Raw genomic sequence first — 16,481 nt, forward strand, 5'->3', positions numbered from 1 at the left:
CTCTCCTTCTCCCTCTTGACTTTTCAGGGAACTTTATAGTCACCCCCCCCCGCCCCCCCCCCCTCCCACCGAGTTCCGGTTTGTGACAGCGAGGGATGGCCTTAACGCGATTGGCTCTTGCTGTGTCAACACTAACTCTCCCTGGTATGACTCTCAGGGCATGAGGCATTGGGAGGATGTTACTACAAAAGCATTACCTGCACAGGCATCCTGCGGGCTGCACATTTCAAAGGTCATAGTGTCACTTGTGTTGCAAACACAATGTCCTTATTACTAAAACTGTATGAGCTGTATTGAAGGGGCTCTGTTATGAATCTATCAACAGCTCTCTAAGCATTGAACAACGTTCTACTTTCCTCATATTATGATTTGAAAAGTATTCTCTGCAATGAAAGAACGACAAGGACACGCAGCCCCCCCCCCCCCCCCCCCTCACATAGCGTAGCCTTCAACGTGCCTTTTCCTGCTTCCGGGAGCCGTTGCCTTTGCAACACTGGGTACAGTGTTCAACGCATTACTCACACAGGGTGTGGCTATCATGACGGCCATGTGCCAAGGTTTGTAAAAAAAAATATGATGGCGCAATGTCCTCTTACCTCCATGGGCGCCTGGGGAGAAAAATGTGGGCAGGGTTAAATGAACTCTTTCACAATCTTCTCATAACATCCGTTCATGAAAAATGTGCTTAGGATCGTTGTTCTTTCTTGGTATTTAAGTCCAAGTATTTAAAAAGATGTTTACCTTTGGTTGGGGTGTCTTTGAGGTGTAAATTACCGGGTTAACTATTTTCAACGGCACAGAAAGCCAATACCTCAAAGCTGTTGATCAGTCATTCGGCACCGCCTAGGTTGAGGAATTTTATTCATTTATAGCAAAAAGTTGTAGCCCACACTTCGATCTGATGGAAAAAAAGCATTGTTGTTTTTAGGGGTCTGCTGATCGTGAGACACTATCAGGGTCAACAGTAGATCCAACGCCGTAGGAGGAGCTTAGAGGGAGGGGGTGTTGGCACGGGGGAATCAGAACACATAGTGAGAACTGGATGTCAAAGTACACACCTGTGACTCGGACAGTAAAGAATGAAACAGCTGACGTAACGGCGCGTTCGGTGTTGTGTCAGAAATGTTCCAGGCGCTGGCAGGTGGTCGAGAGGTGGTTTTACATTTCCCAGACTTCCAAGCTGCCCAACCAGCTCTGACTCGGTTGCACCGTTGACGCGTGGATGTCTCTCAGCTGTAAAGCACGACCACTTGAGGAGGGGTCAGAATACTTTGACCACAAGCTGAAAATACGCAGAAGTACACCATGATATTTTGGCCTACGGGACCAGAAAGCAACATTTCATCAAAAGGGACAAATGTAAGTCCAATATTCACTTGGTTGTTGGATATCTTCACCTGCTGGACAACCATCATGCACCAAAAGACGCTTACAGGTTTAGAGAGGTTTCACAAAGTATGGTCTTCCAGCCCTTCTCCTAGCAAAGACCTGTTTGTTACACATATAGCAGGGTTTTAAATGAATAACATGTAAAACATGTGTTTAAGCTGAAACCTGCATGTCTCTTTTTTTGTAAATGAGACACCCACATCCTTTTCACTTTGCAATGGTGTTTTTCCATCTAATTACAGATACAATGTTCATGCATGGTGAGTGGTATAAATGCATACAGCCTTTGTTATGATCGGTTAATTAGCAGCATTTCAGGAGTGCAAGACAGTTAAGAAATGTCGGCACACGATGATGCGTGCTCTGCCTGCTTGAGCCTGGTTTTTAAAGTCATTTCATGTCAGTCTCTTGTTGAGAAACACCATTTAAGCACTGCGAAGCCCATATTCCAGTAACGGTGTAGTTTGACATTTACATCATATCCCAGAATCACTAAAAAGGGGCCTTTCCATTGAGGCACAGGACAAACGTATAACAAGCACAATCACAATTTGTTCTAGATCCTTTGTGCCGTAATGCGTGTACGTCACACACAGCGCCGCGTGTTGTGGTTATCTCCCTCCCTCCCTGGGGAGCCTGTCCGCAGGGCCGTGTGCAGACGGTGATTCCCAGCACCGCTTTGCAGAGTGCGGGATCGTGGATCAGAAAGCCCGGCTGCACTGCTCACTCCTCGCCACTATTTGGGGGTTTTCATTCGAGCGTTTAGCAGTTATTATCGCCACAAAAAAAAAAAAAGAAAAGAAAATGCTTAAAGTAAAAAGGTAAACATGGACTTTAAGCGAGTCCACCAGCATGGAAGACTAGTTGTAAAGGACTGCAATTACTGTGTGTGTGTGTGTGTGTGTGTATACTACGGACGGCAGAAAAAAAACACCATGGCTGCTGCACATGCACTCAGCCAAAAACAATTAGAGGGTGAAAACACATTAGAGACAAGCAATGGTTGGTAACTAAAATTGGCTTTCCAATTTGGCTGTTTGTGACTCGTGACTAAAGCTAAAATATTAGACGAAACCTCAACAGGAGTCAGGAGGTTTCTGTGAAACACCTGGATTGTCTTAAAACAGCCTGATGTTGTTTGAGATTTTTTAAAGAATTTATTAAGCAAACGTGTTTGTGTCAGCGGCCGAGGTGAAGAAAAAATAAGTTATGTTGCCAACAACGCCACCTAGGTAAAGGCTAAGAGCCCTAGGAACTCAACTAAAACAAAAGTCCAGGTTCTTTATATTTGGGGGAGAGCAGTGACATAATGACCCAAAAGGAGACAAGGGCGGAAATACTAATAAGGTATTTATTTTAATATAAATGCTTAAAATGTATCCTAAACCCTAAAATAGTCCATCCAAGGCCACCACAGCAGAGTCCCGCACGTAGATCTCCCACCAGCCACAACACTGGGTTGACAGCCGCCCTCTGCTGCTCGTGCTGCTCCTGCTGCTCCTGCTGCTCGTGCTGCTCGTGCTGCTCGTGCTGCTCCTGCTGCTCCTGCTGCTCCTGCTGCTACCACCACAGCTCCAGCTCCAGCTCCAGCTCCAGCTCCAGCTCCAGCTCCAGCTCCAGCTCCAGCTCCAGCTCCACACTGCCACGTGTCCTCTCTCTGTTCTTTCTGCACCCCCCAGTCTCTGTCCACCTGTCTTAAAAAGGGAACAGCCCCGCCCTTGGCAGTTCTCCATTGGTCCCTTTGCCAATTAGCGGCTGATTGTTGGTGTGTCACTGGGGCAGATTGTCAATTAAGGACACCATGCCAATTAAAACTGCAAACAAATTGCCACACAAATCATGCAAGCAAACAACAAAAACCATGCAGTAATATCAATAAAATAAACCAATAAACATGCAATTGTCCACCCCGTGACATACCCCCCCACTTAAATGTAGGCAGTCCCTGCCACTGGACAAGCCTAGTCTCGATATCGGCCTGGTGGTAGTCCACGGGTAGTTCGTGTCGACCGGCGGAGCACATTCTCCACTACTCCTGCTGGTTGTTGTTGTTGTTGAGGCAAAAAGTCTGCCCCTGCTTCTGGGGGCACCACATAAAATCCAAAACATACAGGGTCTACTTCCGCCCCTGTCTCGATTCTAGTTTCTGGTTCAGGGGGGACATGGACGGGGGTTATACAAAGTTTCAAAGCATTCCTGTGCTGGGTTCTTTCCTCCCCCCCACGCTCTGGCCTAACTTTATACACCACTCCAGAATCGCCCACAAGGCTAACTACAACATAGGGCTCTGGATTCCACCATGACCGTAGCTTCCCTTGCCCCTGTCTGTTCCTATCTCTTACCCACACTCGTTCACCTGGGAGGAAGGATAACGCCTGGGCCTTACGGTCGAAGCTTCTCTTATCACGTTCAGCAGCATGACCCATCCTACCTCTTGCGAGCTTGTAGGCTGAAGTTAGCTTATGATGATGGTCTTCCACCCACCCACTAAGTGTCAACTCGGGTTGTTGGGGCGCTACTCCCAGCTCGACGTCTACTGGGAGTCTTAGATGGCGGCCAAACATAAGGTAGGCTGGGGCAAAACCTGTAGAACTGTGGACAGTATTGTTGTAGGCTTGTAACAACTCAGGAACATGCTCTGCCCACCTATTCTGCCTTTCACCCTCCAAGGTGCGCAATAAGTTTAGCAGAGTCTGGTTCATCCTTTCTACCCTACCGTTTCCGGCTGGATGATAGGGGGTTGTTCGACTCTTCGCTACTCCATACATAGCGCAAAGCTGCTGCATCAAAGTGGATTCGAAGTTTGGGCCCATATCGGAATGGAAACGACCTGGGCAGCCGAATGTCTGAATGACATGAGTCCATATTGCCTTGACTGTAGTCTTCGCTGTCTGGTCTCGAGTTGGTACAGCCCATGCGTAACGGGTAAACATGTCAGTCATCACAAGGATATTTTGGTACACATCTGTAGGCCTACCAAGAGAAAGAAAATCAAGGGCAACTACCTCAAGAGGGTATGACACAACAATTGGGTTCAGGGGTGCCTTAGCCTCTACTTTGTCTTTCTTCAAGCTACACATGACACACCCCGAATGAAACCCCTGCACCTCTTCTTCCATACAAGGCCAGTAGAAACAGCGTCGAATATTGGCCAAGGTCCTCTCAACCCCTGGATGTCCAGCTGCCACATGGTACTTCTGCCAGACTTCTTGGCACCTAGCTGTTGGACACACAATTTGGGATCGTAGCTCGTGAGTGTTAGGGTCTATTACCTCCCGGTAGAGGACCTGTTCTCGGATAACCAATTTCTTCCATTGTTGGAGGATCCTTCTGGTCTTATCGGTCATAGCCCTTTTCTCTGGTCCTTGTGGAGGAAGTCCCTGGCCCACATACCTCTTGACGATGGCAATGTCAGGGTCATCCTGTTGCCAGTTTCCCCACTCTCCAGATAGCAGTGCCACTCCGTCCTCTTGGTCGAGCCTAGCAGTGGTGAGGTCGACCCTAGCCGATGTTCTGCCTGTGGACATGGACACTTGGGGGAACCTGGACAGGGCATCAGCGTTAGCATTCTCCTTTCCAGAGCGGTACTTCACAGTATAATCAAAAGAGGCAAGTTGTGCAACCCACCGCTGCTCCACAGCGCCCAGACGAGCAGTCTGTAAGTGAGCCACTGGATTGTTGTCGGTGAATACTACAAACTTGGCTCCGGTGAGGTAGTCTTTGAACTTTTCCACAACAGCCCACTTTAGGGCCAAAAGTTCTAACTTGAAAGAGCTATAGTTTGAATCATTCTGTTCTGCCGGGTGCAAGCTACGGCTAGCATAAGCGATTACCCGCTCTTGGCCCCCTTGCACTTGGGCAAGGACTGCGCCCAGTCCTTTGTTACTGGCATCAGTATACACTACAAAAGGCAGCGTGAAGTCTGCATAAGCTAGGATTGGAGCTTGGGTTAGGGCAGCCTTCAGTTGTTCAAAAGCAGATTGGCATTCTTCTGTCCAAATCACCTTCTGAGACCCTGACCTTTTATCAGTGGGAATACCTGCTAAAAGCGCATTCAAGGGTCGGGCAATCTTTGAGAACCCCGATACAAAACGCCTATAATAACCTGCCAACCCTAGGAAGGCTCTAACCTGTTTGGTGGTCGTTGGGGGACTCCATTCAGTGACTGCAGACACCTTCTCAGGATCAGGACGGACGCCTTCCTGGTCGACCACATGGCCTAGAAACTTCACCTGTTGCTGCAAGAGTTTACATTTGCTGGTTTTAAGTTTCAGACCATACTTCTGCAGTCTTTTAAACACCTCTTCCAGATGCTGCAAGTGAGAGGGGAAATCTTTTGAATAAACAATGATGTCATCCAGGTAGACCAGCAGAGACTCTGTTAGTTGCCCGCCAAGGCATCGTTGCATAAGGCGCTGAAAAGTAGCAGGGGCATTACAAAGGCCAAATGGCATCCTATCAAACTCGAAAAGACCCAGCGGTGTTGTAAAGGCGGTCTTCTCGCGATCTTGGGGGTCCATTTCCACCTGCCAGTAGCCACTTGCCAGGTCCAAGGTTGAAAACCACTCAGCCCTATATAGGGTGGTAAGGGTCTCTTCAATTCTGGGGAGGGGAAACGCATCCTTATGAGTCACAGAGTTCAATTTCCTGTAATCCACACAGAACCTCAAACTTCCATCTTTTTTTCGAACCAGCACAATAGGTGAGGCCCATGGACTAGAGCTCTCTCGAATGACACGGTTATTTAGCATACCTGCTAGCAGACTCTTCATATCTTTATACAGAGTTGGAGGTAAGGGCCGGAACCTGTCTCGAATTGGAGCCGCATCACCCATGGGTATTCTGTGTTGGACAATGTTAGTCCGACCAAAGTCATCGTCGTTGGCGGCAAAAACATCACTCCACTTCTTTAATAGAACACCGAGGTCCACCCGTTGCTGCTCAGTTAGATCAGGCCGGTCAACCGAATTGTTAACCCACCAGTCTGGATTTTTACCTTCTGGGACCTCAGAGGCCTCCACAACGCCAACCTGAACTACACCCTCCGAGTCTTGTGTTAGGCTCAAATTCTCCTTTCCATACAAGTCCGCCTCCTCTACTTGGCTGATAGTCCCCAACTTCTGGTATCGGCCTATGGACAGACTGTATGGGTGAGGATTACAAAGGCGAACAGGAAGTCTTCCTTTCCTTACCGTTACCACGGATCTTGCAGTGCCAACGGCACTGGTGTGTGGGAGGGGTTCCACCAGTCCACAATAATCAGTCCCTTTCGGGCCCATACAAGCACGACCCCATATTACCACTTCGGTGAAGGCTGGAACACATACCTTCTGGCGGGTAGCGGGACGGATATAATGCGTGGCCAATTCACCTGTTGAGACGCTGATCCGACGGCATGTAGCAAAGGCATGACTCCAAGCCTTTTGAGCCTGAGGGCTATCACAGGGCAATGCAGATCCCCCTGTATTCTGGAAAAGAGTCTTCCAGCAAGCACCAATGACATTCATTCCCAGAATCAAGGGATTGGTTGAACACTCGTTTTTTACAATGACAACACCCCTATTCGGTATCTTAATGTGTCCCACTTCGAAGTTCATCACTGCGTAGCCTATATACGGGATATCCAAGCCATTAGCCGCCTTGAGAGTCAATACAGCAGAGGTTCCTCCCACCCCCAGCTTACAATCAGGGAAATGTCGTTCCAGTACTTGCTGTTGCATTAAAGTTACTTGAGACCCAGTATCCAGTAACCCTGAGAGTTCTACTCCATCTATGCAAACCTTTACTAGTGGACAATTTCCTACAAAAGTTGGGGCGGCCCCTAAATTGGCTATACCGTCTGACCCTACTACTCGGACCTCAGGAGCAGGGCTAACTAGTTTAAAGCCAGCTGGGTTTCTGAAGTTCTTCTACAAAACCTAGCCACATGTCCCGGCTGTTTGCAGCGACGGCAGATAGGCCTACCTTCAGTATCCCATGTATTGGAGCAATCGGATGTAGCTCGTCGTCGTCCGCCTACTGGTGGAGGATACAGGGAATGGTTAGGTTGCATAGGCTCTAGGAGAGGCCTTAGTTCCTTAACGATCTCCTGAGTCAGCCCCTTCATCTGGCCCGCAACTTCTGCCATAATCTCATCCTTCAAGGCTTGTTTCCAATCCCGTTCCGATGTCAAGGGCTTTACTGCCTGGGATTCTCGCACAGCAGAACACTCTGCTTCAATTTGCCCTTTGCCACCATGCTCGTCGTCTAGCAGCATCGCCTCCTGGCGTAGGTCATCGAAACTCCGTCCCGGGTTACGTCGGGCATAGGTTTTTAGGTCCTGGGCCAGGGCGCCTTCCTCCAAGCCGAGTAGAAACTGTTCGCGCAGATTGCTTTCTGTGGGGGCGTCATCTGGGCTGCGTTGCTGTAGCCTGCAATATAGCCCTCGCAAACGTAACAGATAAGTTTTCACAGTTTCCCTAGGCCTTTGATGACACTTATAAAACTGGGCCCGCAATGCAGGAATAGAAGTTTGTTCCCCATAGAGTGCATCTAAACAAGTAAATATTTTAGCAACTCTATCGCGCTCAGCCTCAGCCAGAACACCAACCTGTTGTTTGGCTTCCCCCCCTAAAGCTCCCAAAACAATTTCTATTTTCCTTGCTTCAGGAAATTCCTGAATACCTAAAAGTCCCTGGATCTGTTCCTTCCAATCCCCATATTGTAGACTGCCATTAGGGCCTGTATATTTGGGCACCCAGGGGGCACCAGCATATAAGGGCATCATCATCATTGCTAGGTTAAACAACAATCCTTTAGGCCACTGTTCACTGCTCCCAAAAAATCCAAATCCTGCCGACAACGCCAAATTTATGTCAGCGGCCGAGGTGAAGAAAAAATAAGTTATGTTGCCAACAACGCCACCTAGGTAAAGGCTAAGAGCCCTAGGAACTCAACTAAAACAAAAGTCCAGGTTCTTTATATTTGGGGGAGAGCAGTGACATAATGACCCAAAAGGAGACAAGGGCGGAAATACTAATAAGGTATTTATTTTAATATAAATGCTTAAAATGTATCCTAAACCCTAAAATAGTCCATCCAAGGCCACCACAGCAGAGTCCCGCACGTAGATCTCCCACCAGCCACAACACTGGGTTGACAGCCGCCCTCTGCTGCTCGTGCTGCTCCTGCTGCTCCTGCTGCTCCTGCTGCTCCTGCTGCTCCTGCTGCTCGTGCTGCTCGTGCTGCTCGTGCTGCTCGTGCTGCTCCTGCTGCTCCTGCTGCTCCTGCTGCTCCTGCTGCTCCTGCTGCTCCTGCTGCTCCTGCTGCTACCACCACAGCTCCAGCTCCAGCTCCAGCTCCAGCTCCAGCTCCAGCTCCAGCTCCAGCTCCAGCTCCAGCTCCAGCTCCAGCTCCAGCTCCAGCTCCAGCTCCAGCTCCAGCTCCAGCTCCAGCTCCAGCTCCAGCTCCAGCTCCAGCTCCAGCTCCAGCTCCAGCTCCAGCTCCACACTGCCACGTGTCCTCTCTCTGTTCTTTCTGCACCCCCCAGTCTCTGTCCACCTGTCTTAAAAAGGGAACAGCCCCGCCCTTGGCAGTTCTCCATTGGTCCCTTTGCCAATTAGCGGCTGATTGTTGGTGTGTCACTGGGGCAGATTGTCAATTAAGGACACCATGCCAATTAAAACTGCAAACAAATTGCCACACAAATCATGCAAGCAAACAACAAAAACCATGCAGTAATATCAATAAAATAAACCAATAAACATGCAATTGTCCACCCCGTGACATTTGCCATATAAAATAGAAGGGAGTCACATGGAACTAATTCAAACTAATTACAGAGGGAATCATTTCCAGGGAGACCGTTTCTCTCGCTGCCTCCTTTCGCTGCCCCCAGCGGTGAAAGCTTTGTCTCGACATGACAGCCTTGCCATCCCGTATCTTGTTATTTCGGGCAGGTAGAGACACGAGCCGTGGATTCTTCCCTCTGTCCTCCTCGGATGGCAACCCGACCCCCCACAGTGGGTGGTTTGGTGTCACAGCAGTCGGGTGAAGTGGTCCGTTTATCAGTTTATTATTATATCTTAATTTGCTAATTTACTCTATAATTGATCTTCTTTGAAGGATAAAACACAAAACTGTAATGCTACTGACGTTTTGCTCCCGGGACGGACAAATCCAGTTAAAGTGACACTCATGAAATGAAATGCCAATAAACCCACAAAACATTCCCTCAGTTAATACAACAAAACCAGTCAGTCAGTCCTGAAATGTAAAAAACCCCACAGATATACTCCACAAGATGAAGGACGTACTGTTTTGTGCAGCATTTATAACAGCAGAGGCAGTTATGCGTTTATCTTTCATTTGTAATGCGGTTGACGGAAACAGCTTGACCAATTGGGAAGTCCATTTAGTAGCTTTCATGTAGAGATTTGTCCTTTAAAGCTGCAGTGCTGAATGCGGCAGGCAGGTTACAAATTGCAACCAAATAAAACATCCTCCATCAGCCAAGCGTGAAGGAGCTATGGTGACCAAAGACACGAAAACACGAAAAGGCAAACCGCCCTTTAGTCATCAGACTTGACCACCCGGTCCCTTTATTTCCTCTCTTTGGTTAAACAATACACAGCTGTCACAGAAGTTCTCGGGTCAGAAGCCCGTGTCCCAACATCAGCCCACAACGTGCACAAAAGTTCAAGGGCCTTTTCATCGCTGCTGGAAGCTTTAATTAATGATCGAGTTCATGCATTTCTTCCGGCTTCATGTAGACATTTAAATGGATATGTTTTTTTTTTTCTTTCTTCAATTAAAGACACGATGAATAAGTACTGCAGGCGGTCTGTCATTATGTGGGTTATAATTAAGCAGATCTAAGTAAAGGCCTGAAGTGGCAGGTATTCCCTTTCACAAGTCATTCATCATGTGCTGATGACAGTTGCTCATTTGGCTGAAGACACTCTCAGCGCTATCACATCGGCTTCTCTCCCGGTGGCTCCAGCAAGTTGAAATATAGATTATCAAAGCCACTAATACATAACCATCAGCGGCTTCGGTTACTGTAAATTAGATCAGGGTACCTTTTGAAAATAAGTGGAAACATGATTGATCGATAGGTTTCATTTCCCCGTCCTCTCTCGAATGGCCGACGACGTGACCCCAAAATGTAAATTCTCCAGTCAGTTCATTCCAATGAATCCTGCAAAACTGATTCATGGGTAAACTTAATTATGAAGTTACCCATTATGTGTCTTGTATAATGGTGTGTTTAAAAATATATATATGACGGTAGGTTTCACAGGGTTTAAACGTTTCAACACTATATGTCACTAGATTAATGGAAGACATTTGTGAAACCGATCTGGATCCAAACCAGCGGGGCCGAGGTGGTGGGCAGCTACACATCCTGGTGGATGCATCAATGGGCACATTATCACATTTAAGAAGCTAGCGCTTAATGACTTTCTATCGTCACTCACTTTTCAAAGTTTCATTGAACTTGTAGCGACATATTTTTAATGGAGAACTAAAATCTCCAGGCCAATTCTAGTTTTGAGCATGAAATGCATGCTGGAACTAAACCCACTAATTAGTTATAACCCAGTAAAGGTGTGTATGCGACAGGTCGGCTCAGAACGTACCCATTAAGTGAAGTTCAACTACAACGCCCCCCCCAAAAAAAAAAAATAAGTGGTCGATCTGTTTGTAGAATTAGGCCGCGAGAATTAGGCCACGAGTAGACACATGTCGATTTGGCAACTACAGGGAAAGAGTACATGACTGGGTGTTGGCTGGATTTAGGCTTAACTTGATTAATTCTAACATCTGCCTGAAACAAATCAATAACTTGTATATGTTTTAAAGCTCCTACATAGCGTTGTGTTCATTTGTTTTGGGTGGCTGCATTTCAAAAATCGCTTTGTTCACAACGACTCTTTTGTAAAAGAACAGATAGCACAGTGTTTGTTCACAAAATTCAAAAATATCCCTCAAATAAATGTATTAGAATAAAATACTGGTGCCATGTATTTAAAATATTAGAAATGGGGTTTTCTTTACAATTTTGTAGAGCAGAGCATTCGGGTTCGGACTATTTAATGTACACCGATCTACACCAAGAACGGTCACAGAATGTCAGTGTAACTAAGCAAAGCTATTAAAAGACAACTTGATTAATTATGTTCTGTATGAACACTGCTTAAATAATGAAAGGAACAGTAGATCAGGGTTTGGCATGACTTCAGCTGCACTTCTCTGATAACGATCTGGTTGGGTAAGGAGCGAACGTGGTTGTTCAAATTTCAGCTTCATTGGTGCTGTGTGAATAAACAACATGTGCGCTAGAGGTGGAACAGTGACACGACCAGGAACAGACCACACGAGGGGGGGGGTGGGCGAAGGGCGCGGCGTCCTGAGCTCCGTTGGCACTGAGGAACTGAGGAACACACAGATGAGAGCGGGTTGACCCCGATCACCTGTGATACACGTGACGGGGGCTGGAGAAGCCGAGGAGAACGCCATGCTGCCGTGCAACGTCGTTCAGGGATGATCTGGGGAGGCGTACTCCTTTGAGGGAGCACATTAGGTACCGGGGTGACATCCTTGGACCCGTGGTGAGACCAGGTTCTGGGTTCCTCTTGATGCAGGCAGTGCCTGGAGGACGAGAGGACCGCTACTGAATGGCCCCTCACGACAGAACACCTCTGGGTCACTGTGTTCCGGCCCATCAGACGCTCGGACTTTGCAGGAGCTCACCGACGCCGTTGGACAGATCTGGGAGGACGTCCCACGAGACACCATTCGTCGTCTCATTAGGAGCAAGCCGCCACATCATTGTTTCACTTTGATTTTTGGGGCGTCTATAAAATTAAGCCCTGTAGGCTGAAACCTTTATTTCCATCAAACGTTTTTTCACATTAAGATCTGATGTTTTCAAAGTGTTCCTTTAATTCTGTAAATGACGGTGTGTGTATATATATATGTATATATTGGCACTTAAGAGGCCATAAATGTTTGAATGTTTTAGGAAAATATGCTATACAAGCAAAATATAGTATTAAAGCCAGTTGAACACAGTTGAAGATCTTAAATAAATAACTGTACATCAAGTTGTGCACAGAAAAATGAATTAAAATAAAAGGTTATTAGTAAATGAATAAAGTAAACCGATGAAGGAGAAACCTAAAGTAACTTAACAAGGGAGTAGCCTACTTACTTCTCCTTTACTGCACCGTGGCTAGTAGCATGGAGCCTACTTCTACTCCTACATTGGCGTGGTAGGCCACAAAAAGGAAAACGGGAAACTAGCGTGTCGGATATCACATGGATCAGTTTGATTTAATGTAATTGTGAATGAGAAAACAAGATGGAAATTCAAGCTAATGCTGGGTTTTTCTTTTCAGATTTTACTATGACTACACTCACTTTCTTTTTTTGAATTTCCACCTCCTTCTGAAGTAAAAAAAATAAAAAAAATATTTGAATGAGCGAGGAGCTAAATATAATAGATAAATAGTTGTTCTGTATACTTTGTCAATCCACAGGATAGAGTTTTAAGTCTGAGCTGAGCTCCAGTCGCTTCTCTACAACAATGAAAATACCACAGCACAACTTTAGGCTTCCATGTGTATGTGGTGGAGTACTGCTTCAAACATACAGCAGACAATCACTATGTAAACATGCCAGATACTTTGTGATATAATGTTTAAAAAATCTATTTCACTAGAAGCGGGTTGCAGTTTTCATTTGAGTAAATTCGCTAAAAGCTATGATGTGACAAATGAGAGTGTGTGTGTGTGACTAAAAAAGTCAATTTATTCCAAGTGGGCAATTTAAATAATTTAATGTCGTTCAAATGAATAATATTTTAACAATCACTTCAACACAGCAAACCACTTGTACTCGAATGGTGATAACTAATAATAAATAATTCACTACATAACCTTTCAAGTAACTAAACAATTCACCCTTTGGAAAGCAATAGTAAGGCATTTTCTCAGATATTTAACATCCCATCATGCAAGGTGAAACTGTAATAATTCCACTAAAATAGTTTATTAAATAAAATCCCAACTCTTGAAACTTGCAGTAATGAAAGAAGTTTGTTTGGAAGAAGATATGGGGTCAGTAGCTAAGAGGAAGAATCTCCATTGAAGTGTTCCACAATGCCTCTTGCACAATTAAGTGGCCTTCTAAAACATCACTATGGACTCCTAATGCTCCTCATCTTTCCCGAGTGCTATTGTTAGATGGTTGGCCAAGTTTTGTTGCAACATCTTGTTCTTTTTTATTCTACGTGGCAGTTAAAAGCTATAACTAAACACTCACCTTCACCCTATCTGACACACACACACACACACACAACTAATCGAATATGACTGTTGCATTTTACATCCTCTCAAGACTCTGTACAGGAAGCACGTCTGCAAAAAAAAAGGAGGCCAGATGCTTTGTCGGTCCCCTCAACGAGTCACTCATCGTCAGAAGTGATCAATTTGTCAACAAGGCTGATCATCCACTGCGAGCGCACGGCGCGGGGTTAACCGTCATCAGGTCTGGTCGTGTTTATTCTGCTCCTCGGGGTTGTGTGACGCGCTCAGTCCGTCGGGACGTGGGGGGGGGGCCCGAGGCGCGGCCCGCTGCTGGGCCCGGTGACGCCGCCGAGGCGCGAGGCCTCCGTCGGTGTCAGCGCAGCGGCCCCTCCTTCCTCCTTTGTTGTTGGGCCTTCCTCCCGAAGGAGCTCAAACATTCCAGTTATGGGTTTTATGTCTCTCTCTCTCTCTCTCTCTGGCTCTCTCTCCCTCTCTCTATCTTCCTTCCCCCGGTGGCGCTTTCATCCCTTTGTGGCGTCCGCCGCGAGGTTTTCCAGTAGAGTTCTATAAATGTCCGAGCGGAGGAACCGCGGGTACGAGTCTCTTTCCATCAGCCCATAAACTATCTTCTGAGCGTCATCGAAGCTGTGCATGGTGGGAGTCTTTACGTTTCTTTTGATCTGCTCCCGGGTTTGATAGTCAATGTTGATCTGGAATGACAGATGGGAGCGATATTTCACTTTCTCAACGCGTGGGCTGGCACTTTACGACACGATATGATGTAAAGTGACTGCATGCAGGAATGCGCAAAAGTTGGATTTACCTCTTTAGGAGATTCTGCTTTGATGAACTGCTCATAAATCTTCTTGGCTCTTGAAGACATTCTGAATGAAGACTTAATCTTCTTGTAGTCCTCGCAGGTGAGCCAGAACTCAATGTTCTCATCGCTGTATTCAGATTTCAGAAAGTTGCGAAAAGTGGCCAACCCATCTGAGGAAAGCACGAAAGTCGTAGCGAGCGTGAGGTACAGACAACACCTTTGGTCAGCTTTAAAATAAATAAATATATATTCATATCACTAACACAATTCACTGTTCTAGTGGTATTCTCGTACTCCGGGGAAAGGCAACCTACATTTAGACTCGAGAAGCCTTTCCAGTGACTGTGACCATTGTTGGGTATCTTCTAAACTTAGCCTGCTGGGAGAGAATGCAAGTTAGATTACTCAACCAAAATCAAATTTGGGTAAAAACAAAAAAAATGAATAAAAGCGTGAGAGCGCTGCAAGGCCGCAGAAACTAATTGAGAAAGCCTTGCAGATGTGCTTATCAAATCCAAAAATGTCCACCCCTGGATGGATATCCTGGCGTGTGTGCCAAAGCAAACATGGAAACTCTACTTCATTTGAATCCTTTCATGATGCCATACATGGAAATGATGGAAGCATGCTGGCTATTTTAAAACAGAAATGTATGCAAAACACTTCATAAGTTCCCTTACCTCTCGGAGCCTGATGAGTTGGAGAACATGCACTGGAGTCGGCACATAAAGTTCTTTCCGCTGTGTACAGATAAGAAATGCATCAATTCACTGGATTTACTGCTGTTAAATTGGTTCCCAGTGGATCTGTCAAAGCATGTTGGGCCTGCTAGTAATTAGAATTGAGCATGTGAATGTAGTAAATTTAGATGACATCATTTCAGAAGATAACACCAAGCAACATTAATGTCCCCGTGAACTGCTTTGGATTCAGGTGTGAAGCGAAAAATAAAAACAAGCATCGCATATCCATTTGAAAGTAAAGCGCGATTTTAAAAAGTTCTTCCTTCGAGCGCCACGAGAAGTCCGGTTCAACCGGAGACTCACGATGCTGAGCTAGACGGTTCACTCACATGTTCTTGTTTCTGTTCCTGTCATCTCTGTCCATGATGAAGTGCTGTGTGTTGGGTGGTTCGACGATTAGGCTGGGCATTGTCTTGTTAAGTCCACCCTCCCAGGCTCTCGGTCCTGGTCATGCTGCAGACGAGAGGCGCTTTAGGAGGGTTCCCCCCTGCGACTCGGCTTTTTATACCAAGGTTTCCTGTTGCTACGGACCGGGGCTTCTAGGATACAGCAACAGCTCAGCCCAGGCTGAAGAGGAAGAAAGACTTTTTCCTCCTCCCCCCTCCCGTTCCTCCTCTCCTGCTACCTTACTTTTAGAAACCGCTCATACTTACACTGCACTGCATATTTGCCTCCCCCCCTCTCTCTAGTCTTGCTGCCTGTTATGTCTCTCTGCTTCTTTTTGCTGTGGATCCTCCTGACTAAACGAACCAGAGTGTGACTGTGTTCACATTATTTTTAGTCCGGCAGAACAGATGCAAATGACAGTAGCATTGTGCTGCGATAGGCAAATTTCAACCTTTGCACGTGTTTGTTTTTGGAAACGCTCAACCGCCAAACACATGTCTAGTGGAAACAAATGCAATGGGTGCTTTTCTGTCTGTAACAGACGTTTATTGATCTCTCAAATGTGAATTCAAAAGCGCGGGGTGGTGAATTTGTGCTGCACGAGGCCACGGTCATATCCGAAAAAAAGAGGAAATTGCAAACAGATTGCAACAGATGACTTGACGACAGGAAGTTCGAGAAAAAAAAATAATTGTCAGGACATCACATCATGACCACACTTGTTTCAGCCACAAAGTCACTGTCAAAACTGGAGACTCAAATACCAAACATGGAGGGCGGAAAATGCATAACCTTGAATTATTAATTTTTATATATGTCTATATGCAATCGACATATTTATGAGAATTAAAT

The 16,481-nt window shown here is 46.2% G+C and overlaps 1 protein-coding gene across 2 annotated transcripts; it reads right to left on the reverse strand.

The window, feature by feature from the left end:
* Window positions 1-12,961: 12,961 nt before the first annotated feature.
* On the reverse strand, window positions 12,962-16,481 carry LOC119217274 (regulator of G-protein signaling 13-like). Of its 2 annotated transcripts, none has more exons than XM_037470795.2 (5): window positions 15,572-16,481; window positions 15,180-15,239; window positions 14,814-14,875; window positions 14,503-14,669; window positions 12,962-14,389 (listed from the first exon to the last, which is right to left on the reverse strand). In XM_037470795.2, the coding sequence occupies exons 1-5, from the start codon at window positions 15,649-15,651 to the stop codon at window positions 14,201-14,203; spliced, it is 558 nt and encodes a 185-aa protein (XP_037326692.1). In that variant the 5' UTR covers window positions 15,652-16,481; the 3' UTR covers window positions 12,962-14,200. The 2 variants fall into 2 exon arrangements, with proteins under 2 accessions (XP_037326692.1, XP_037326691.1); XM_037470794.2 differs by having other exon boundaries at window positions 12,964-14,389; window positions 14,814-14,878; window positions 15,572-16,460.

Source organism: Pungitius pungitius, chromosome 7 (genome assembly GCF_949316345.1).
Source record: "Pungitius pungitius chromosome 7, fPunPun2.1, whole genome shotgun sequence".
NCBI lineage: Eukaryota > Metazoa > Chordata > Actinopteri > Perciformes > Gasterosteidae > Pungitius > Pungitius pungitius.

What these genes read in the sequence shown, in the direction of transcription:
- LOC119217274 (XM_037470794.2), bottom strand. Translation starts at nt 15,651, where the DNA reads ATGCCCAGCCTAATCGTCGAACCACCCAACACACAGCACTTCATCATG. An exon ending in AGGAACAGAAACAAGAACAT is followed by an intron (nt 15,240 to 15,571) that starts GTGAGTGAACCG and finishes ATCTGTACACAG; the next exon opens with CGGAAAGAACTTTATGTGCC. An exon ending in AAGGCTTCTCGAGTCTAAAT is followed by an intron (nt 14,670 to 14,813) that starts GTAGGTTGCCTT and finishes TGCTTTCCTCAG; the next exon opens with ATGGGTTGGCCACTTTTCGC.